The sequence below is a fragment of the Myodes glareolus genome, chromosome 14, assembly GCF_982192425.1.
Source record: "Myodes glareolus chromosome 14, mMyoGla1.1, whole genome shotgun sequence".
NCBI lineage: Eukaryota > Metazoa > Chordata > Mammalia > Rodentia > Cricetidae > Myodes > Myodes glareolus.
In genome coordinates this window covers 18,470,473-18,494,288 of record NC_142039.1, presented here as the reverse complement: position 1 = coordinate 18,494,288, position 23,816 = coordinate 18,470,473, and the positions used below count along the sequence as shown (strand labels likewise).

The window sequence follows — 23,816 nt, the reverse complement described above, 5'->3', positions numbered from 1 at the left end:
GAGATCAGTATGGCGATTTCTCAGAAAATTGGGAATCAACCTGTCTCATGAACCAGCATATACCCAAAAGATGCTCAGTCATACTACAAGGACATTTGTTCAGCTATGTTTATAGCAGCATCATTTGTAATAGCCAGGACCCAGAATTCCAAATCTCAAAATTGTGTTTTCTACTAAGCCCTAAAATATAAATATCTAGTGGTCATTATTAAACAGATTCAGTCAGATGGTCCACAGAAAATTGTAATGTTAAAATCGTTTTTCTTTCTTTCTTTCTGTTACTTTAGTGACAGAAACCATATAGGTGAACCAACTAAGACAGAAACCATCCTCATATCCCCCATTCCTGTTTGTGCCCTTATTACCCATTTCCAGGGAGTGAGGAAATCCCATATCTTACCTTAGTAGTATCTCTAGATTTCTTTCTTCTTAACAGTTCAGAGTTCAATTACCACAACTAAAAAGCATAGAAGGGATTAAGGGCTTCTTCAGGTTATCACTATGAAAACTGTTCTCTTTGCCAAGTGCAGTCTTGAATGAGTAAAGCTGGGATGGAATTAGTCAGTGCCCTAGAATTGTACACTACCCTTGGCATGTTCATAATAGTATGTAAGCATTGATATGCATATCTTGTAACAGAAACCCAAAAATAACAAAAGTCGGGTGACTGCTGAGTGTAAAAGGTGAAAGCACTCTTCCTCTTTCTTCAGCTTCCAAAATATTCTTGCCCCAAATACTGTATGGCATCTGTTCACCAGCATCATGGACTGTATCATAATCTTAAAAGGGTAAGAATCAAAACTTTTTTGTTGCAGTCTACTGAACTACGTGCTGAAATCCGTCCTGTCACTTATTATACTTAATTCTTCTCCATTGTTAGCATTTCAGTGCTTTCCATGTTGAGATACAAATTCCATGTAGAGAGGAAACATTGTCAGAGCCTCATGCCATAGATGGTGCCCACAAATGTTTCTGAATCCGTGAATATCCAAGAGTAGTTTTTGGTCATAGATGTTCTCTCAGTAAGTTAAGAAGTTATATAGATAGGTAGTAAGTGAGGGAAGAATAGTTCAAAACCATATAGTGCTTTACACTTTACCACACACTTTTATTTATACTATGCAATATCCTCAAGTCAGCACGCCGACTTTTCTGGTGTGATACTTTCTTCAGGCTTCAGTTTAACAAAGCTTAAGGGTGTCAAGAGATTTTATTGTAAATATTTGAAATTGGCAAAGCCTGTTTGGTCAAACGCAGACCTTATGGTTCTAATTATGATCTTATTTATCCTGCAAAATCAAATGCCCAAACTTTCCAAGCCCCACCTAAATGTTCCATGGGTAAGCACGTAAGGATTAGAAAAGTAGATTTGCTTTTGCAGGTAAGTGCTGTCCGTTCATGGTTTCCAGCTTCATTTCTAGGTTGCCCTTATATCCTTCTCTGCCTTTGCCCTGCCATTTAAATTTTGGGTACAGGCTTTGTATTTGAAAGCTTAAGCTGTGAATTTAATGTTTAGAAGACTGGGCCTAAATATAAAGCTTTTTTGATAAAATAGTTGAACTGTCATCCTGATTTCCCTAAGCTCTGCCAACAGATAATTTCTAAAGTTGGCAAAAGATGTCCCATAATCAAGTAGAAGGCACAAATCAAAATGAGATCGTTAAATGAAGCTCAGACTCTAAAGAATTTGCAGCACTAGAAAGAAGGTCTTCATTTGGCAGAATTTCAACCAAAATTAGTACTGTGGTAAGAGCTGAGATGGATCAATAGAACTGCTATCATGGTGTCAGGTGTCTTGCTCAGATGTTTAATGAATTTGCATTTTATTGTGCATTTTACTGGGGATGATACGAAATTGTCCATAAGGAATTTTTTTCTCAATTTGTCATTTTTGTTTACTAGAATTTATTTTGACCAGGTGTGTATGGAAGGGGGGTAGGGTGCAGGGAAGACAAGAGATGAGACACAGAGAGAGATAATTTGAACCATTTTGTCTTAAACATAATTTAGAAAAAATATTTTATTTGCTCTTATTCAGTTAATAGAAACCCCAAAATATACAGAGGCAGTTTAATAAAACCATGGAATAATAATATTGATTAAGGTATGGAATTTACTTGTCTATTGTAAATCAATCAAATCATGTATTTTTTAATTAGAGGTTGCAGTTGCAGCTGCAGAGAGGTTAATATTTTAGGCATGAACTAATGTGTCTTAAAAATTATTCAATTCATGATTCGGAAACTATGCTGTGAAAGTACCACTGGAATATATAATTTGGTGATGCTTTTCCATTGTGTTAATAAAGTTAGCTGTATCCTGTCAAGTTCAAGATAAATTACCGTTAACTTAAGTTTTGCAAAATTTGAGCCAGAGGTGGAGTTGGTTTTTCTAGCACTTTACTCTTTTGACTCTTTGCTCTTTCGCGGGACCTGCCACCTAACTCCCACATAAACACTCATGGAGATTTATGAAAACTTATAAATGTCTGGCCTTAGCTTGGCTTACTTCTAGCAAGCTTTTTAAAATTAATTATCCCACCTGTCTTTTGCCTCTGGCATTTTACCTTTCTCTTTCTGTATATCTTTATCTACTTTTTACCCTATGGCTTGCTGTGTAGCTGGGTGGCTGGCTTCTGGAATCCTCCTCTTTCTCTCACTCAATTCTTAACCTTTTTTCTCTTTTCTTCTTCTGTTTATTCTCCCTGCCTGCCAGTTCTGCCTATCCTTTCTCCTGCCTTGCTATTGGTCATTCAACTCTTTATTAGACCAATCAGGTGTTTTAGACAAGCAAACTAACACAGCTTCACAGAGTTAAAAAAATGCAACATAAAAGAATGCAACACATCTTTGCATCATTAAACAAATGTTTCACAATGTAAAAAAATGTAACACATCTTAAAATAATATTGTACAACACATGTTTTAACAATTTGCTTATTTGGAGTATTTCTGTGCTGAGTTTAGGTTGTCTTAAAGCCAAAAGGAAACTCTAAATTCCTAAATAAAACACCAGCGATAATACGGCATTAAGGTTGTTTGAAGTAGATGAAGGAAATTTTGTATTGGCTACAAAATACTAACCACTAAGTCATAGTGAACTTATAATACAAAAAGTCATGTTATTAAGACTGTGTTTAATTTACTTGATTAAAACTAGTAAATATGGGACTTGGGAGATGGTTCACTGGTTAGGCATACATAGTCCTCTTGCGGAGGATCTGAATTTGGTCTCTAGCACCCACCATGTATCTCACAACTACCTGTAACTCCAGCTCCACCAGATCCATCACCTCTGACCTCCTCAGAAACCTGTGTAATCAGACATTTCTCTCATGCCCTGAATACCACTCAGAGGCTTATATTAATTATAAATGTTTTGTCAATGGCTCAGGCTTATTACTGGATAGCTCTTACATTTAAATTAGCCCATTTCTATTACTCTATGTATTGCCATGTTGTCCATGGCTTACAGGTAGTGCTCTGGCATCTTAATCCTTCGGTGGCTGCTGGCATCTCTCCTGACTCAAGGAGGAGGCTGCTTGTTTGTCCCAGCTACCCAGAACCAAAATAACCACACAGATACTGTATCAATTAAATCACTGATTGGCCCATTAGCTCTAGCTTCTTATTGACTAACTCTTACATCTTAATTTAACCCATCTCCATTAATCTGTGTATCACCTTGAGGTCGTGGCCTACCAGCAAAGTTTCAGCACGTCTGTCTCCGGTGGCAGATCCATGCTGTCTCTCTGATCCTGCCTCCTTTCTCTGAGCATTCACTTCAGTTTTCCCCACCTAGGTCTGTTCTTTTGCTCTATAACAGGCCAAAACAGTTTCTTTATTCATTAATGATAATCACAGCACACAGAGGGGACTCCCACATCACTCGACTCCTCCCTCCTCCCTGTATCTCCATTTGGCTTTTCCAACAAGCCTTATTCTGCCTGGCTATAGAAAAAGCCAATTCAGCTTTTTCAACCAATGAAAACAACACATATTCACAGCGTACAGAAAGACCATACCACAGCACACCCACTCTCAGGTACACGTACACACACAGAGAAAATTAAGGTTTTAAATTTTTAAATGTTTTTAACCAAAAATATAAATAAATCTAATAAATATTGTAGAGGAATTTCTGGAAAACTCTCTAAACCTCTGAAAGTAAATAACCTGTAAAATTAAACTTTGAAAACTTTTTATCAGTCATCTAAAATAATGCATGTTGTTTGCCATGCAATAGATGAATTTGAATTAGGAAATTATCATATTAAGCCATGCTTAATCAACAAAAGTAACAGCTTTATCCTAGTTTGAAGTGTAAGCTTTGTCTAGTACAGATTACAGCAATTATGTTGCCAAAAGAAACAACATGTTTATATGCATAAGAAAGGGTTCTGATCCTTTTTTGTGGATTAGCATATGGCAAAAGTTCCAAGAAGAAAGAGTTAACCAATTTGAATAAAAGAGAAATGCAGTATTGCAATGAGAAACAAGCCTGTCAATACTACTAGGGTTGAAGCATAAGGTAGCCTAAAATATAGGCCAGAGAGTTGGAACTGAATGTAGAAAATGTTTGTGAGATTTTGAGAAAGAGAAAACTTCTAGACCTAGGTTTCAAGAGCATTCAGAAGGCAATGGTGTAGAAAACAGTTTGGAAGGCAATGACCAGAACTGGTGAGGAGGAGCTAAAGGCATTTACGTGAGCAGAAATGAGAACCTAGCTAAGGTATTGACTGTGGAAATAGGAAGAAGTATGATAAGGGGAAAAAAATAAGTAAAAATAGGTCTAATCTGGGAATTCCAAAGATAAGAAAATTAAACATTAAAGGCCAAGGCAGAGTGCTCTGTGGGGAGGGTTGTTGCTGTGCAGAGGGGACCCTCCAGGAGCAGTCCTCTCAGTCCAGCACCTCGGGTTTCTGCAAGGTCACTAAAACCTAAGTCCTCTTAGATAGATTTCTTTCTCAAACCATTTCCTGTGAGGATGAAGCAATGGTGTGACTTTAAAAGTCTGAGTAAAGATTTCTCTGGGAAGAAATTTTAAAAATCACTATTAAGGAAGAGAACGTTGGGGGGAAATGTTGAGTAAACCAGGTGAGGAGGGTCTCCAGCACTCACTACTAAAAGAAAAATCAGGCCTTGGAGTCCCAGGCAGAGCGGTAAAGAAAATCAACTGGGCATCTTCCCACAGAATGAAGGTTAGCAGGAGAGACTGCAGTGTTACCTCTGGCCTGCATGCAGGGCTCTGTTCATCCCAACTCTGGGGATGAGGAATTGGCGAACCTGAAAACAACTAATGCTGGGGACAGAGCCAGAAGCCACATGTGACAATTATGGGCAGTAGACTAATACCAAAAGGGATAATATATTTTAAAAACTAAACTCATTTCTCATAAAGTATAAGATTATACTAAACTTATGGCATGTGGAATTTCATAGTAGAAGTATACACAAGCTACCAAATCATTAAGTAGCTCATTATTAGCCAGGTAAGGCATTCCTATTTCAGTGTATATGTTGTCTTGCTCCACTAAACCTCAGGTCTAATTTCCACCTGTTTAACATATGAAAGAATGATCATTGGAGCAATTGTTGACTTTGGAAGACAGTACCACAACAAAAAGAAATAGTCGGAAAGGATTCTGATGAAAGGAAAGGGCACATTATTACCTTTCTCTTTGTCTTGGCTCATTAATCAGTAGTGATTTTTATTTTCCAGCTGTGTTCACACAAAGTTCTTGTGGTCTTTTGCTCCAGTTGTAGCTGTTGTGTGTTTAATTTCAGCAGCATTGTAATTCTGTAAGGTTTTTCTTATCTTGAATCCTCTTTTATCTCCATTTTTAAGTTGCTTCATAACTTTATTTTGTTTGGTTTTTGTGTTGGGGGTGATTTTTTTTTGTCTTTAATACAAGTAGATCTTAAGACCTAGGCACAATCTTAGCAAATTTTGCTTTTAGTTGGTAGTACATTTATCTAGACCAGATATTCATATCACAGAGATGCAGTGACAAATGTGGAAGGACTGAAGTGCTACCCAAGAAATTCGCATACAGTAACTGCTAAGTACAGTGCCTGTTACTGTAGAAATCACTAGCTGCTGCCGGGTGGTGGCACTCAGGAGGCAGAAGCAGGGGGATCTCTGTCAGTTCAAGGCCAGCCTGGTCTACAAGAGCTAGTTCCAAGACAGGCTCCAAAGCTACAGAAAAACCCTCTCGGAAAAAAAAGAAAAAGGAAGGAAGGAAGGGAGGGAGGGAGGGAGGGAAAGAAATCACCAGTTGTGAAACTGATCTATCACTAGAGTTAAAGTGACATGGGAGTAGGGTTATAGAGATGCCTCAGTGGTTAAGAGCATTTGCTGTTCTTGCAGAAGATTCAGGTTTGGTATGCACATAACAATACACAAGTATCTATAATCCCACTTTAAGAAAATCTGATGCTTTCTTTTGGTCTCCGAGGGTACCAGGCATGGTGTGGTGTACATACATAAATACAGGCAAATATTCAACTGCATAGAATTAAAATAAACCATATTTTTAAAAGTAGCATTGTTTTCCCTTATCATTAATGTGTCAAAGAAAATAAAAGGATTACCATTTTTAAATAGCACTGTCTCTGAATGATCTGTATTTTTTATTATAGTTACTTTTTATTCATGGCCTGTACTTATTTTAAAATTATTCCTTTTTCTTCTAATTTTAGGAATAAATAGACCAAAACGGAAGCTTGTGTTTTTATTTAGTATGAAAACAGAACCTAATCATAGCTAATGAGTATAATAAATGCTAGTCTGTACCTCTCTTGTTTGGTGTGTGTTATATACGCAAAAGGTAACGTGAACTGAATAACTAGGACGCCAAGTTACAGATGGGGTTGGGAATGTTATTTGACAGCCGATTAGAGTAATCTGTCAGCAATGATGGCTTAATCACCATAACAGACTCCAAATTCCCTCATAGAATTCTACCCAGAGTAATCTAATTTTCTTGCTATATTTTATTTTTATATTTTACCAGGACTAAATAGTTTATATTACTTATTTTACCCCCTTAATACTCTACATTATTCTAGCAGAAATATAAATAACTCATGTTATTGTGGCTTAGAAAGGCTGAGTTGGAGCCCAGTAAGCCAAAAACAGATACAAAATTCTGAGTTATCTATCACTATATTATTATTATGTATCAAAAAAACTGGAAGTTGAGCATTCCTTCCAAGAACCAGAAAAGGCCATTCTTTAACAGTGCATCATTTTAGCTTTCAAAAAGACTTTTACTAAAACCCTCAGAGCAACTTTTGTATAGAAAAGATAACAATAACTTTATTGGACACTTCACATAGCTCAATGACTATGAGGAAGTCATAATTTTTTTTACTGAGTTTTTCTCCAGTTGTGATTTGCTATGGGAAAATTATATGTCATATTTCTTGTTTCTATCCCATTCAAATCCTATTTTTTCCCAGCTTAAGCATGTATATAAAAATATGCTAACAAACAGTGATTGAAAATTCTACATGTACCTATGGTGGTAACTCAATCCCAATGCTCCAAATGAGCTGTTATGAATGGCCCTGTGACCTGTGGCCACATATAAATGAATCTTGTATATTCTGCTTCTCTTGTGAATGTGTATCTTCAGCGGATAACAGCTTCCTTGAAAATTTATAAAGAAATGTTGAAAAAACTATGACATTAAATAATCTAAGTAGTTAACACAGCCTTTGGATGTGAATGATGGCTTACATAACAGTAAGTTGCCCATACATTGATTGATTTTAAAGATTCCAAAAACTGGAGATAACCATACTAAATAAATTAAGCCAGTCTCAGAAAAATATATATATAATTTGTTTTGTGTTTTGTATATTTTATGTAGATACATAAAACCATATAGGTATAGAATAGAGGGAGTGGACTTACTATTATGCTCTTGCCACAGACAGACCTGAGTTACAGTCCTGCTCCCTGCTTGTTTGCTATGTGACAAGGCCAAGTTATTTTGCCCTGCCCTCTAGATTATTCTAATTACCAACTTCACAGGACTGTTTTGAGAAACAATGGAATAACTTACAGAAACCCTTTAACAAATGCCTAGGAAATTGGGAGTGAAGGAATGATTTCCTCTGTATTCATAATAATAGTAGTTATTGATTAAAGTTTGTTTTGATTGATCTGAGAAATTATTTTTGTCATCTGTGTTTTTGCTTAGCTGTCATTCTAGTAGCCTCATCTTAGCAGAGTTACACTTGAAAGAAACAGTAGCACGTGCAGAGGTTCTTGCTCATACTGCTTATCCTTGACAGTCATAAATAAAGCCACCCTTGTTTCTTCCCTATCTCTTAATGCAGAGCGTAATGTAACAATAACTGCAGTGACAGAAACACTTAACTTAGAGGGACAAAACTATATAACTGTGGAGCATCTTACTGTAAGAAAGAACCTTTGGCAATACATGTAGTCTTACATTTCAGGGAATCACCTACCTACAGTTGGTGGCAACTCTTTTACAACTTACCAGTCACAAAATTGTTTTTATAAAAGCTTAGAAAGTATAGCATAGTTGCATTTTATATTATATGGTTACGGAAACAAGATGCCAAGTACTCTGCACAAATCAGTTTTGTGTTATGGCGTAAAATAAAAATACTAGTTTGTTTTTTACGAACTGGAACACTTTGATTCTCTCGTTTTGCATGGAGCTCTTCCACAAGTTTGCCTGTTTCACGCTCCTCCTTCTCTACTTTTAAATATTTTATTGCAGTAAACTTATAATATATGCCAGCACAGCTGATCTAGTAAGGGGTTGGGATAGCTTTAATGATACATAACACTGACTTTCTAAAACCTATTTCAGGCTTAAAAGGGCATGTTTTATTTTGAATCTTGTGTGGAAGGTGATTAATTCATCAGTTGGTGATGGCTAGAATTAAACAAGTTTCAACATGAGTTCTCGTGTGTGCAGCCAGGCTGTCCTCCTCACCATCCCCTGCTTTCCCCCAGGGACATGTTGTAAATCATATTCTTCCTTGTAGGTATCAATACACTGAGAGAAGAAGTTAGGAGAAATCAGTCTAGGGCTCTATAAGGAGTGATTAATGATTGCTGGTGATGTGGCCTAGCCTTGCACCTGTCACTATGGCATAATGCTTGGATTCTGGGTTAGGTGCAGTACTCTGTTGCCCTCACAGACCTTCAATAATGGCTTTCTTCCAAAGTTCTATCCTCATTTTCATTTTCATTAGCCACAGTTGGTTCCTTCTGTGATGAAGCTGAAACACTTTCAGGAATGAAACACATTTGTTCTCTTCAACAGTTTGCTGTTCTGAGCTCCAGTAGTGGACAGATCAGTTCCAGGGTATATATGAATGGAAAAGAGGAAGGCATACCCCCATGCTACTTACCAAGTAAGAGGAGGGATCAAAGTGGGGAGGCTTTATACAGGAATCCTGTGTACTGCAGCACCATTCACAGTACATGAAAGATAGCAGTATCACACAGAAGAAGGTGCTTGTTGTTGATGGTGCACAGTCATAACTTTAGGGCAGAAAAATTAATGATACATAAATGCATCCTCACTGAAAGTTAAGCAGCTCCACAGAAGCATTACTTAGTGTGCTACAGTAAAATATATTGCTCTGCATGTTTCTACTTTGACTATACACATAATTCCAGTGGTTAATGGAAATTAAGCAACCCTTATATAAAGACCATAATTAGAACTACCATACCCCCAGTAAAGATTGGAGGCAGCTATTAAATTTTCCCTTTTCATTATGTCCCATTTGTTTCAAAACAAGTAAGGCTAAATAGAGACCAAGAAACTAGCTAGCAACTTGATGTGTAACTATGGGCAAGAATGGAAAGGGGATTCCTGTCAGTCAAAGAAATCTGCAATAACACAAATTCAGAAAACTTTCCTCCTAAAAAACACCATCCTGAAGTATGTTAAGTCAGCTGCACTCCTGTGAGCAGGATCTGTATATAAAACTGGCACCTATCATTTTCTCTGGAAACATGCTCCCCACAAAGAGTAGGAGTATGTGGTTTGTTTTGCTTTGTTTTGTTTTTCAGTTAGCTACCAGTACACAAGTAGGTGACTCATTGCTCATGTTTCATCATGGCCCAGGAAAACTACTCTCTACATGTGAGACACTGGTATTTGTAAAAACTTCCTAGGCTCATCAGAGCTGATTGTGACAGTACAGACAGATCACTAAATATTTTTTTCAGACATGGCCTATTATATATGGTCGTGAAGAGACATACATAGCCTTAATTTAACTAGCACACACCTCTAAGGAAACTTTTTGAGGGGAAAAAAAAAGTCTTGGCAATCATATGCTCACTTGCCACACAGAACCAGGCGCAGTTCTGACTCTGGAATTCCCTTACAACTGCTGAGACATTAGACACTGGAATGGAGACTACCAAGTTTTCTGAGCCTTTCCTGCTCTGTTGTCATCAGGTAGAATGTCCAGGTGCCATACACAGCATGGAAATACCGCCTTGGGACACATCCAGCCTAGGCAGGTTCCCCCGTCACGGTGGGAAGTGTTAAGAAGCAGCCATGTTGATACCATTGGTTTCATCTTCAGTTCTTGAAAAGGTACTAAGGATGTGGCTTTCAACTGCCAGCCCTGGTGACTAGGGGACAGCCTAAGTTCACAGTTGGGTAGTCTTGCATCACTTACTTCTTTCAAAGTCTTTCATGATTACAGACCTCTCCTCCTAGTCTTACCGTGCTTTCTGGTAAATGGTCTTCTTAAGAACTCCTCTTGCTTTGGTTAGAAAGTCATAATATCATTCTATAATAGCAATACGTCCTGTGTTCACTTGCTTTGTACCTTTGGATAGGTGTTCTCTTCCTTGAGATGTCCTTCCTGCAGCTCTTTTTATAGTACTAGGAATTAATCCAAAGGCCTCATGTATGTTACGTAAGTGCTCTCCCACTAACCTATATCACTTGTCTTCTTTGACTTGTAAGACATGGTGTTACTAAGTTTCTCAGGCTGGCCCTGTACCCATTGTGTAGCCCAGGAAGACTTCAAACTCACAATCTTTGTGCCACAGGATCAACAAGGATTTATTCAAGAAGGAACACCTTGAATTATCTAAGACACCACAGTGTCTTTCCTTGGTCTGTATTGGATATTTCTGAGATCCCAGATTGTCTTATCTCAGCACATACTGTACTCTGGAAAATTGTTGCTGGATCTGTCTCAGTATACTTTACAATATTCCATCATGACAGCTCTCCTTTTCATTTCAATCATCTAACAATATATGAAAAAGCAAAAACAAATAGAAGGATAAATAGTCCCAGGGTAATTCTAGGTCAAACCTTTAAAACCCACTTTGTTGAAGAAAAAAAATTCCTTTATTATAATCTGAAACAAACTCGAATGCCCATTCTTTTGTAGTAACCTCCCTGTTCCACTCAAGAAACCTCTCAAAGTTCATTGAATCAGGGGGTTTTGAGAAAGTAAAGTAACATGATGAGAATGACTCCTCCATGCTGCTTTTGTACTTTTTGACATTTACGTCTTGTATGTGATCAGAAATTTGTAACTCAAATGAACAATGTTCATAATAATGAGCCACTCTTAATATAGTACTGATTGAACACCTTTCTCGAAAGATACAGTGCTTTACATACATTACTAAATTATCTTCAGAATGTACCTGCAGTAGGTGACCACCCACTTAGTGTTCACCATAGTCTGACAACCAAGATTCCTGTGAACTAGGTTTTACCTGCTCTGGGCCCACTAACGAACAAAACAGAGTTCAAGTATATAGTGGCAGTAACTGCTTTATTACTGCTGCTATTCTTTCTAGATGATCTTAGGTCAGATACTGAGCAGCTACAGGAAGATGAAAAACAAGATATTACTGAAATAGCAGTCATGAACCTACAGTGTTTGGGGAGTTTAGAGGAAAAAAGAGAATACTTTCACCTGAATGCATGTTTACCTGACTCTGGTGGGTGAAGCCTGGAGCTCTTAACTAAATGCTCATATTAGACATTTTGTGGAGAAGCAGTGTGGTCCAGGAGAGTCATCACTGTGTTAAGAGCAAGGTGATCTGATTTCTAATCCCAGCTCTGTCATTAATCAGCTGTGTGTCCTTAGTGAAGCACTTGTTCCCTTCATAACTGCATTTGAGAGAAGCCTTGTAGTAGAATGACGCTGCTCATGTGACTCACAGATTCCTCCTCAAGTGTCCTATACAGGTCACAAATAAGTCTAGATGGCCATAGCACTGACACCTGATGCTCACAGCACCTGCTCCTCTTCTGGTATTTGTCATCCCTTTTATAAAATGTGTGTATCAACCACCATGATGGACAGTAGGCTTCCTGAGCGCAAAAGCCACATTTATTTCATCTATATGTCCCATAAAACATACACTTACCTCTATCCTTTGTATCTTTAGACTGTGAATTTCATCTGACTCTTTTCAGTATATTAACCCATATAGTTTTTTTTTATCTTGAAAGAAAAGGTTGCCATCTACCACTACCATTATCAAGATTTACATATTCATCCCTTTTAACTAATGGAACCATTAGTCTTCATTTATCACATGTACTGTTGTCCCTGTTACCCACCATCTACTGCCTATAATCTGGAGTTGGCCCTACTACTCCACGGATACTGCTTTTAACAACAACAACAACAAAATCCCTACATTTTGTTGCTTAATCTAGAAAGATGTTTTGGCATTTATAACTTCAACACCATCTGCTCTGATTTTCTTATTCTTTTTTTAAAGATTTCTTTATTTTTGTTGTATGTCTATGAGTGCTTGCCTTGCATGTATGCATCTAACCCAGAGGTTAGAAGAGTTCTCCTAGAACTAGAGTTACAACCACTTGTGAACCACCATGTGAGTACTGAAAACTGAATTCAAGTCTTCCACAGGAACAGTCAGTACTTGTAGCCACTGAGTCATCTCTCCAGTTCTAACTTCCTTATTCTTAAAACTCCCCTATCATGCCAACTCTGTCCTCTTAAGATGTTGCCTTCCTAATATATACCCTCAGTGGTTCTGTCCTTACTCTTGGTTCCTTTCAGTCCTTTAATTCCAGTGGCTTCCACGGATACCTCCCACACTGGGTTCTTTCTCGAGCTTGAGCCATGCATTTCCAACTTCTTGCTATATCATAGTTACATCAAATTTAGTGTTTTCAGGGCATTGTTTCCTCTGAAATGATTTCCTCTCATTTCCCCTAATTTAGCAACAACTCTTAGATTTATCTGGCTGTCTGGCATAGAGCTCTCTCTCATCCCCAAAAGAGGCAGTTAGCACTTTAATTTTATACCTTCCTAGGGTGATTGGGGCTGTTTACTACCTGCCGTCCTGGCTCCTGTGTCTTTTATATAATCTTCCATGATGTCACCAAAACTGACTTTTTTTTCTAAACTCAAAACTTTGCCTGGTTGCTTTTACTACTTAAATCTTCTGTCCTGACCATACACTTTAACAAACTGCTCTGATGGGTAGGCTGTATGCCCAGCAGTAGATGGTCAACAGAAAACAAACTCAAAGCCATCTTTGGAGGCTCCTTGTCTCAGTGTCATGTCAGGACTTTTCTTTCTCTCTTTTTTTAATTTTTATTTAATTTAAAAAATTTTAATTTATTTATACATTTTTCTTCTCTTTTACCCTATATGTACTTTGCATATTCTCATTTAATGTTTTTGTGGGTTTCATGAGTGTGCAAATAAGTAGGTTTCTGTTTCTTGTACCTTCTCTTGGGCTCTTTTCCTTCTGTTTGTCTTGTCCAATTCCAATGTGTTACTTTTTGTTTATCTTACTGTATTATTATATTATATTCCCTTAGAGCCTATTTGTTATCTAATAAGAGATAGAAAGACAATAGAGCCAGATGGGAGGGGAGGGGAGGAGGAACTGGGAAGAACAGAGGGATTGGAAACCATAATCATGATATATTATGTGATGAAAAAAATCTATTTTCAATAAAAAGGGGAGAAAGAGTTGTTTGGTTTGTATCCTTATTGAAACTCCATTGGAGACATAAATTTTTCATTTGCATGTAATCATCAGTTGGAGATTGCTTCTAGGTTAGGGATGGGGGCTTATGTTGACTTCTCTCATCCCTGATACCCCCTGTGGCTGGCTATGTGTGCTGCCATAGTCTCTTTGAGTTTCTATGTTTGTTGGTCCTGCTGTGTTTAAAAGACCTTGTTTCCTTGGTGTTCTTCGTCCCCTCTAACTCTTACACTCTTCCTGCGTCTTCTTCTTCTACATAGTTCCCTACGATCTGAGAGAAGGGATTTGATGGAGACATCCATTTAGGACTGAGCAGTCCAAGATCTCTCACTCTGCAAATTTTAAGACTGTGTTTCTTCATCATGGAATCAATGAACCTATGAACCTAGACCCTATGAACGTGGGTGACAGCTGTATTGCTGGGACAGACTGCAGGTTCACTAGCAGCAGCACCAGGATTTATCCCTACTGCTTGTACTGACATTTTGGGAACCTATTCTTTTTGGTTGGATACCTTGCTCAGCCTGGATATAGTAGGGAGGGCCTTGGACCTTTCCCAATGCAATGTGCCTTACGCTCTCTGAAGAGTGGATGGGGGAGTGGGGAGGCGTTGGTGGAGGGAACGGGAAGAGGGGAGGGAGTAGGAACTGGTATTGGTATGTAAAATAAAAAAAAAGGTAGTTTGACTTATTTTTGTAAAAAAATAAAATAAATTATTTTAAAAAGACTGTGGTTCTCTATCTTTGTGCTTCTCTGATGATGGCAATGATCCATGAGTGTGGCAGAATGTCATTAGGAGTCTTTTTATTGCCGTGTTCCTTTACTAGGTCCCTGGCCTATCTTGTCTTGGGTTCTTAGTCACCCAAGCAGTGTCAAATATGGGTTTGTTCTTATCATTGCGTCTTTGATGGGACATCTGTAGGTTTGACAAGCCATCTTCTCTTAGTCTAACAAGTCTCAGAACTGGAACTAGATACCATGTTTGCTAGGAATCTTTGTCCTTTCCAGGCAAAGTAAAAATTTCTTTATCCCTTGGTTCCTAAAAACTGTGTTGCCTCTCCTCCAGCATTTGGCTTGTTGCTCTGCTAACTGTTTGCACTGTGTTTTCCAGTCATGCAGCACTCTTATGGCCTTTGACAGCTAGCTGACCTCAGCCTAGATCTGGCACAAGAAGACCATGCTGGCTAAATGGGTGGACCGATGAAACCAAAGGATAAACCTGCTCAAAGACACTGTTGATCTTCCTTAAACCTTGTTCACTCCAACCTTGGTCAAATCAGAACTTTCCACAGTTTGCTTCTGTAGTGTTTTTAAGGACTGTTTAGGACTCCTAAACATTATACTATCATATATCAGGCTTTCATTAGGGTCACCAACCAGCTCCTAAATCATGACACAGGGACTTATTTTAGTTATGAAGTCTCAGCCTTATCTTATGGTTGTTCCACTAGCTCTTATAACTTAATTTAACCTGTTCTTCTTGATCTACATTTTGCCTCGGGGCATTTTACCTTTCTTTCATTTTGTATGTCCTACTCTGTGTCTGGCTGGCTGGTGGCTGGCTGGTGGCTGCCTACCTGGCTTACCAGCTGGCCCCACACATCTCCTCTCTTCCTCCCTTATTCTCATTCTCTCTCTCTCTCTCTCTCTCTCTCTCTCTCTCTCTCTCTCTCTCTCTGTCTCTATGTGTCTCTGTCTCTCTCTCTTTTTCATTATGTCTTTCCTCGTACTTATTCTCTCTGCCTGCTAGCCCCACCTTTCCCACTACTGCCTAGCTATTGGTTGTTCAACTTTTTTTTTATTTTTTTATTTTTACTTATTTTTTTAAAAAACTATCTTTTCTCATTTTGTATGCCAATCAATTTCCCACTCCCTCCCCTCCTCCTGCTCCTTCCACCTTCTCTCCTCTAACTCCGCATCTTACCTCCCATCCACTCCTCAGAGATGATAATGCTTCTCGTGGAAAATCAACAAAGTCTAGCACATTGCTTTGAGGCAGGACCAAGGCCCTCCCCACTATATCTAGGCTAAGCAAGGTATCCTTTCAGAGAGAATGGGTTCTAAAACGTTAGAACAAGCAGTAGGGATAAATACTGGTAACACTGCCAGTGGCCTCACAGTCTGCCCCTGCCATACAACTGTCACCGACATTCAGAGGACCTAGTTTGGTACTATGCTGGTTCCCTCACTGTCAGGCCAAAGTTGGAAGGTTTCCATTAGCTCAGGTCTGCTGTTTCAGTGGGTGTCCCCATCATGGTCTTGACCTCTTTGCTTATATTCTCACTCCTCTCTCTCTTCAACTGGACTCTGGGAGTTCAGCCCAGTGCTCCTCTGTGGTTCTCTGCATCTGCTTCCATCAGTTGCTGGATGTTGGTTCTGTGGTGACATTTAAGGTAGTCATCAATCTGACTACAGGGCAAGGCCAGTTCATGCACCCTCTCCACTACTGTTTAGGGTCTTAGCTGGGGTCATCCTTGTCTAGTGCCAGGTTTCTTGCTAGCCCCATAATGGCTCCCTCAATCAAGATATCTCTTTTTTTGTTCTCCATCTCTGTCCTTCCCCCATCTCAACCATCCTGTTACCTCTAGTTTTCCTACTCCCTCCCCTTTTCTCCTTCTCCCCTTCTGCCTTCCCTTTCCCCCCTCCCCCCGCCTCAACCCCATGCTCTCAATTTTCTTAGGAGATCTTGCTTATTTCCCCTTCCCAGGGGGATCTATGTATGTTTCTCTTAGGATTCTCCTTGTTACTTAGCTTCTCTGGGGTCGTGGACTATTGGCTCCTTACCCTGTGCTTTACTGCTAGTATTCACGTATGAGTGGGGACATACCATGCTCCACTTTCTGGGTCTGTGTTACATCACTCAGGATAGTTTCTTCTAGTTCCATCCATTTGCATGCAAATTTCAAGATGTCATTGTTTTTTTACCACTGAGTAGTACTCCATTGTGTAAACATACTACATTTTCTTTATCCATTCTTCTGGTGAGGGCATCTAGGTTATTTCCAAGTTCTGGCTATTACAAATAATGCAATAATAGCTTATGTTGGAGAAGATGTGGAGTAAGGGGAACACTCCTCCATTTCTGGTGGAAATGCAAACTTGTACAACCACTCTTGAAATCAGTATGGCGGTTTCTCAGAAAACTGGGAAACAGCCTACGGCAAGACCCAGCAATACCACTCTTTGGCATATACCCAAAGGATGCTCAACTATACTTCAAGGACATTTGTTCATTTATGTCTATAGCAGCATTATTTGTAATGGTCATTCAGATTTTTATAAGACCAATCAGGTGCCTTAGGCAGGCAAGGTGAAACAAATGTAATACATCTTTACGTAATTTTAAAAAATGCACTGTAAACAAATGTAACACATCTTTGTCTAGCTAAACAGATGCAGCATAAACAAATGTAACACATCTTTACATAGATAAAGTAATATTCCATATCACCCTCAAGTAGTCTCTGCTCCACAAACTGAATATATGAATTACTGAGTGGGGATACTAGTAGTTGCTATATCTCGAGGCCTATGATCTACAGATAGAAGCATCCTGCCTTTGAGGGCATACAGGCAGCTCTGAATTACTTAGGTTCTTATCCCTTGACAGTTCTTTCTCACTATATTCTTCCTCTGGTGTTCTAAAGACACTGGCAGGTATTTGGTGCACACATACTACCTGATATAATGTCCCATCATGTAAGTGCCATAACTAAGTACCATTCCCTTTTACTTAAATTAGATAAAACCCAGAGCTGTAGCTTGCAAGTAATGGAAGCCCACTGGGGAAATTAAAAGTTCACAAAGAGTGGACCCATTATAATAAAAGCTTTTGCACAGCCAGTGATTCCATCCACCCTGTGGCTTCCCTGTTCCTTGGGGTATGATGAAATATCAAATAAGAGGACCTTTGAAAGTAGTTTGAGGAATTTATTTTAATTGGAAATTGTGGTAACATTTTGTGCTTGGAGTAAACTCTGGTTCATACACAGCAGTGTCATCAGCTTTGTATAACGAACCATGGAGCATCCAGGTCTTCCATTGTTCAGGTCTCTATTCCTGCATATGTAGTAATTAAATTAGTAGGCTCAAGTCTCTCTTCTGCCCTTGCTCCTGTTGGTCCACATATCCCAGTGGCTATGCAATATGTGTGTTTGTGTGTGTGTGTTGATACCTCAATCAAGCCACTGATAGACCTTCAAATACATCCTATTGAGACTTGAGATAAACCCAGAATTCAAACAGAGTAGCTGGTAGACAAACAAAGATGATTACCATTTACCATTTAATAATTCTAAATAATTCATTCCATATTTCTAAATCCTTCAACACATCCTAGGCTCTGCTTATGCATTAAAGCACTTTACATGTGTGCTCTCATTTGACTCTCAGAGTCCTCTGCTGGCATTATCCCCATCTCACAGATGAAGAGACTACATGGAGAAATTGCCCTAGTCCAGATAACATAGCTGCGATTGCCGAGCTAGAATCACCTATAATGCAGAGGTAGAAGCTATATTGAATACCAAAGCCAGGTTATACTCCAGCTTGACTCCAAAGTTCGACTTTTTAAGTACTATTGCAGTGTTCCCTGGCTTGAGGGTTAGATTCCTGAACATAAAACTTGGTTAACAAACTAAGGTAATATCACACTTTAGAAACCTTGTTATTAATTATGTGACCTTGTAATTATAGTAGTACTTGAATAGTATCACATTTCTTAGACTGGTTTTACAGTTGTTCAATCTGTCTTTACTTTCTCACTTTTATATTTTTAGATGCATCATCCCATTCAGATGAAACCTGCAGATAGTGAAAAGTCAAACGGTAGGTGGCAACCAACTGTCTAATATAATAATGTCTGCTACTTTAGATTAAGTTAGGTGGGGAGGAGGAGCCAGCTCTAGCTGTTGTTTCCCTCTGGAAGGTGGTCAGCTGGTACTCCAGGCATTATGGTTAGCACAGCCGGTGAAACATGTGCTTCACTCTTCTTTTTCGTTCATATGTGAAGGGAAAAATAACCAACAACTGTGAAGACTGTGACAAGGAGTGGTTTTCCGTTAGCTCTCTTTATGGCTTGCCCTATATCGTAACGTTGTGGAATTTGGCTAATATTGATCTACTCCTAGTACAACACAGGGATACCTGACGAGTGGGAACATGAGTGGAAAATGAATAGTCCATTGAGAAACAGGCCACCCTTGTTTGTTCTCTTATTAATCCTTTTTAACTCTCTTACTACATTTTTCTCTACATTTTACCAATACATTCGCATCAGAATTCAGTATGCTGATTAAATGAATATACAGTTGCCGCAAAATTAATATGTATTTGATGAGATCTATAATAAAATTGAGATTGTCTCTTCAAGACACTTCAGAGTTTTGATAATTCACATTTTTTTGTCGAGTTTTTGCTTCTATCTCTACAAGCCTTCTGTCCCTGTTTTGTTCTTCTAATTCACTGAAATGTATATTAAAGAATCATCTACCTTCTCAGACCACAGAGCTCTGTCCCACAAGACTGGCATAACCAGCACTGTTTCCTACCAGCAGGCAGTTTTGCACCTCATTAATTAGTAATCAGAGCAGAAGCCGTGCATTTAGAGATCTGTATATCTGCAAATGTACGTTATGATTGGGCTCTACATCTCTCCTCAAGGTTTTTTGTTTTGTTTTGTTTGTTTTGGTTTGGTTTTAGGTTGTTTTTTTTGTTTTGTTTTGTTTTGTTGCTAATTGAATTGTATCCCATTTTCTGGCTTCTTCACGGACTGTAAAGTTTTGAAGAAAACTCCCAAGTTGTCACAAAGGCTGCCAACAGTGGTTTGTCAGAGCTAGCACTCACTGTCTGCCACTTACCCCATCCCCCTGAGCAGTTCTGATGCTTTGCTCCCATCTTCTCAGCCCTGTACTTCCCTCCATGCTGATTCCCCTTTGCTATACTATTTTATCATAAATATGGTATTTATCACAAGAAATTTCTAAAAATCTGCCACTGCTTTGTTGTGATACCATAATTAAATTGCTTGCTTGCTTCCTTTCTCCCTCGCTCCCTTCCTTCTTTCCTTCCTTCCTTCATTAGTTATACATTTATCATTTACTATGTGCCAGGAAAGTCATCTAAAGGATGGTATTGCAGCAGTGAATATGAAAGAGTAAAGAGACTGTGTCCCTGACATGGAACTTTATCCATTTCACTAACTAATGCCCAATTTTAGTCACTAACATAGAACTGTTATTCATTCATAGATATGTTCATTCATAAAATAGGAATAGTGGTAACTACCTTAAATGGGTTAGATTTTTGTTTCTTCTAGAATCTCAAAAGATTTTTGCCACAGTCTTTGTAAATGACAAACACTCCTTTAAGGGTTAGTTATTACCTCCCAGAGGGATGCCCTGGATGTGGAGCATTCTTTGCTGAGCCTACCTTCATTGAAAGCTAGCCATTTCTACCCCAGACTTCTCTTATACTGTTCTACTCTTTCGTGGCAAACAGAAGAGAAGAATCGTGTGGAACAAGCCCTGTCAGTGTATGTCTTCTTGGAGTTTCTAGTCACCATGAGATGCTCTCGCTATCCTTTGGCTCCGTACTTCTCTAAATTATATCAGAGCAAAAGTCCTTAAATTAAAGTCTGTGGAAACTTTGTGTTGTATTTTTAAACACACTTCAGATAGTTAAATTGAACACATAGGGCCCGAAATGCCCAAGTATCAAAATATGGTATATATTCTTCTTTATCTTGTCTACTTTCATGTAAGCGACCAGATAGATTACAAACCCATTGCTGCCAAGAGTTCTCAGTGTTTTGCTGCTTTTATTTTCCAGTGTCAACTCTGAACACAATGTTTGGTCTAAGTCTAAAAGTACTGCAAACTAAAGTATGTGCCCCAAATTTTTCATGACCTCAAAAGTCAAGGATGTTTTGGGTATCCTTATTACTACAATAAAAAAATAAAAGTCCTTAAAATTTCCCTTTTGAGGAAGCTGTATGGGATAGCAGGTAAGTAAACCATAGCTGCAACCAAGTATTCAAATGAATGAGCCTATGGGGGACATTTCTTACACACATCATCACACTCCATTCACTGGCCCTCAAGAGTTCATGGCCTTTCATGATATAAAATGCATTTAGTACAACGTCAGAAGTCGACATAGTCCTTAAAGTCTCAACACTGTTTAGAAATTCAAAGTCTGTTTTGAGACTCAAGGCAGTCTCTTAAATATGACCCCTATAAAACCAAAAATTAAATTACATACCTCCAGCATAAACTTAGAAAAATCCAGAAGGGATAAATGGGACATAGTAAAGAAATATTAAATCAAAGCAAAAGTAAAACCCAGCAGGGAACTGGCTCCTGTAGCTCTGTGTCCAGTATCTAGGGCTTTAGTTTGAAAGGGATTAGATGTCTCAGTCCTATAACTTTGCTGTAGGATATAACACACATCTCTCTTTTTAGCTGATTCTATCCCTTGTATTCAGCTCTCTGTGGCGATTCTGACATCTCCAACATCTTGTAATTTTCCCTGGAACCAGGCTTCACTTTCACAGTTTCATGTAATGGTCTGGCAGGGTCTTCTCAAAGGGACTCCAGCACTGTCATATGTTGCCCGGCTTCAGTTTCTCTCTAAAATTATGGAGAAGAATACATGACCCCCTCACTCCAGAATCTTCCATGCTTTCAAAGACAGTGCCATCTGGATTAACTGCCAAGTTAACTGCCATCTTGAGATGAACATCTTGTACCGTTTGACTGAATTAGCAGCAGCTTTTCTGTGTTGAAGCATTTGCTTTCTAAGAGCGAGCAACCCCTTAAGCTTTCTCCTTTCTTAAGTTGGAGTCTTAGCTGGGTAGAGTCTTTTCCTGAGAGCACCCTTCCTATTGTTCCAGTGCAAATCAGGAGGCCTTTCCTTCATGGCCCCACTCTGCTTAACAATTCCAGTCTCTCCTTAAGCAAGCTGAAATATTATGCTTCCTATTGTTCTGTTTCTATTCAACCTATACATTTTAAATTTCGTCCCCATTTTCTCTTTTTCATTATAGACCTGCATAAGAGTTATTAGTAGTAATCATACCAAAGATTCAACATTATGCTGATTTGAAATTTATTCTACTAAAGAAATTAGGCCATTACGTTTTTATTTTATTAATTATGGAAACAAGATCTCTCTATGCAGCCGTGATGGGCCTCGAACTCACTATGTAGACCAGGCTGGCCTTGAACTCACAGATACATGTGCTTCTACCTTCTAAGTGCTGGGATTAAACACCAGCAGTCCATTTCTTTTTAATTTAGCCTCACATAAAATTTCAGAACATAGACAGAAAACAGTTATATTCTTTCCCAAAATATCATAGAAATGGTTTGTAGCTCTGTTGCAAATAAACTCCTTATTCCCCTATGAAAGAAACCTCGTGAGCCAGACCTTCACTGCTTTCTGGTTTCACACTCCCACTAGAATATGCCTTTAAGTTCTGCTTACAACATTTAACTGCTTGTCTAGTCCAAAGTTCCAAAGTCTTTCACATTCCTCAAAAAAACAACATGGTCAAGTGTTCCTCAGAAACAGCCCTACTCTCTGATACCAGTTTTTCTGTTGCTCTGAAAATAATACCATGACTAAAAGCAACTTATTTGGGCTTATAGTTTCAGAGGGAGAGTTCATAAGGTTAGGAAAGACATGATGGTAGGAGTCCAGAGCAGAAAGCTAAGAGATCACTTCTCAACCTCTCAAGCACACGTAGGCTCTGTCATAGCTCACCTCCAATAACTTACCTCCTCCAGGAAGGCTCCATGTCCTACAAATTCCACAAAAAGTGCCAGTGTTCAGATGCATGTGTCTATGGGGAACATTTACCAAACAAACCCCCGCAGTCTGTAAAAAAAAAACTTAACATAGTACCTGCCACACCAGAAATACTCATTTTGCTGTGTTATAGCAATACTAAATTAGCGTCACCGCCTAGCACACCTAGACTGCTCACACTCCAGTATAAGCTCAGACCCGAACTGAGGGTCCTTAAACCTGCTTGTGGGATGAGTTCTCCTTTGACCTTCATTTTTTAAATTTCTGATTAGAAAAGTCAAAACATGAGAACAAACTTAAAATTACATTTCAAAAACTCTATTATGGAAGCTCAAATAGAACTTTGTCTTACATAGATATGAAGAGCTTGCATAGTTTCCTTTGGCCCTAACTTAGGAATCAGAAGAAATGTGTACTTTTCTAACTCAGATTATAAGTAGTACAGCCCTTTCTGATTCCTCATGGCATTTTTGACAGGTAAGCATAGTTTCAGAAGCATAAAGAACACAAAGATTTCTTTGGTTCAGACACTCTGAATAGCTTGAAAGAAGTATAACGAGCTCTAATTGCACTTTTATTGAGTTTGCTGACATTTATGTATAGCACAAAGGACTCATCACAGCTAGACAGTTGCTGTCTTCATTATCTGTGTGCTCAGATTCTGAAATTTTGTATTTTCTGAGCAAGGACTGGTAATCACGGATCAGTTAGTTATGGATAAGTGAATTCCAGAAAAATAGTCAGCTTTTGAATCCCTAGCCATCTCTAGTCTGATACAGGGACTCTTTGGTGAGCTCAGAAATGTTAGATGCTTGTACACCAGCCTTGCACTGTTGGATCTTAACTGAGTGGGATTCCTAAACCTCTATGGCTTCCTTCAATCCACCCTTCAGATAGCTATAATTTAATGCAGATTCTCTATAACATGCATTCCACTCCATAGCATTTTATTTTCTGGGCTACTGTACCAGATGTGCTACTACTCTAGATAA

At 38.7% G+C, this 23,816-nt stretch overlaps 1 protein-coding gene across 26 annotated transcripts in view; it reads left to right on the top strand.

The window, feature by feature from the left end:
• The window catches only part of Celf2 (CUGBP Elav-like family member 2), an 811,194-nt gene that overhangs the window by 710,330 nt on the left and 77,048 nt on the right, over positions 1-23,816 (top strand). For all 26 annotated transcript variants that reach the window (XM_085699122.2, XM_085699123.2, XM_085699113.2 and 23 more), the window contains one exon: positions 18,795-18,843. In XM_085699122.2, the coding sequence (XP_085555248.1) occupies positions 18,795-18,843 (49 nt within the window). The remainder of the gene's footprint in view (positions 1-18,794; positions 18,844-23,816) is intronic.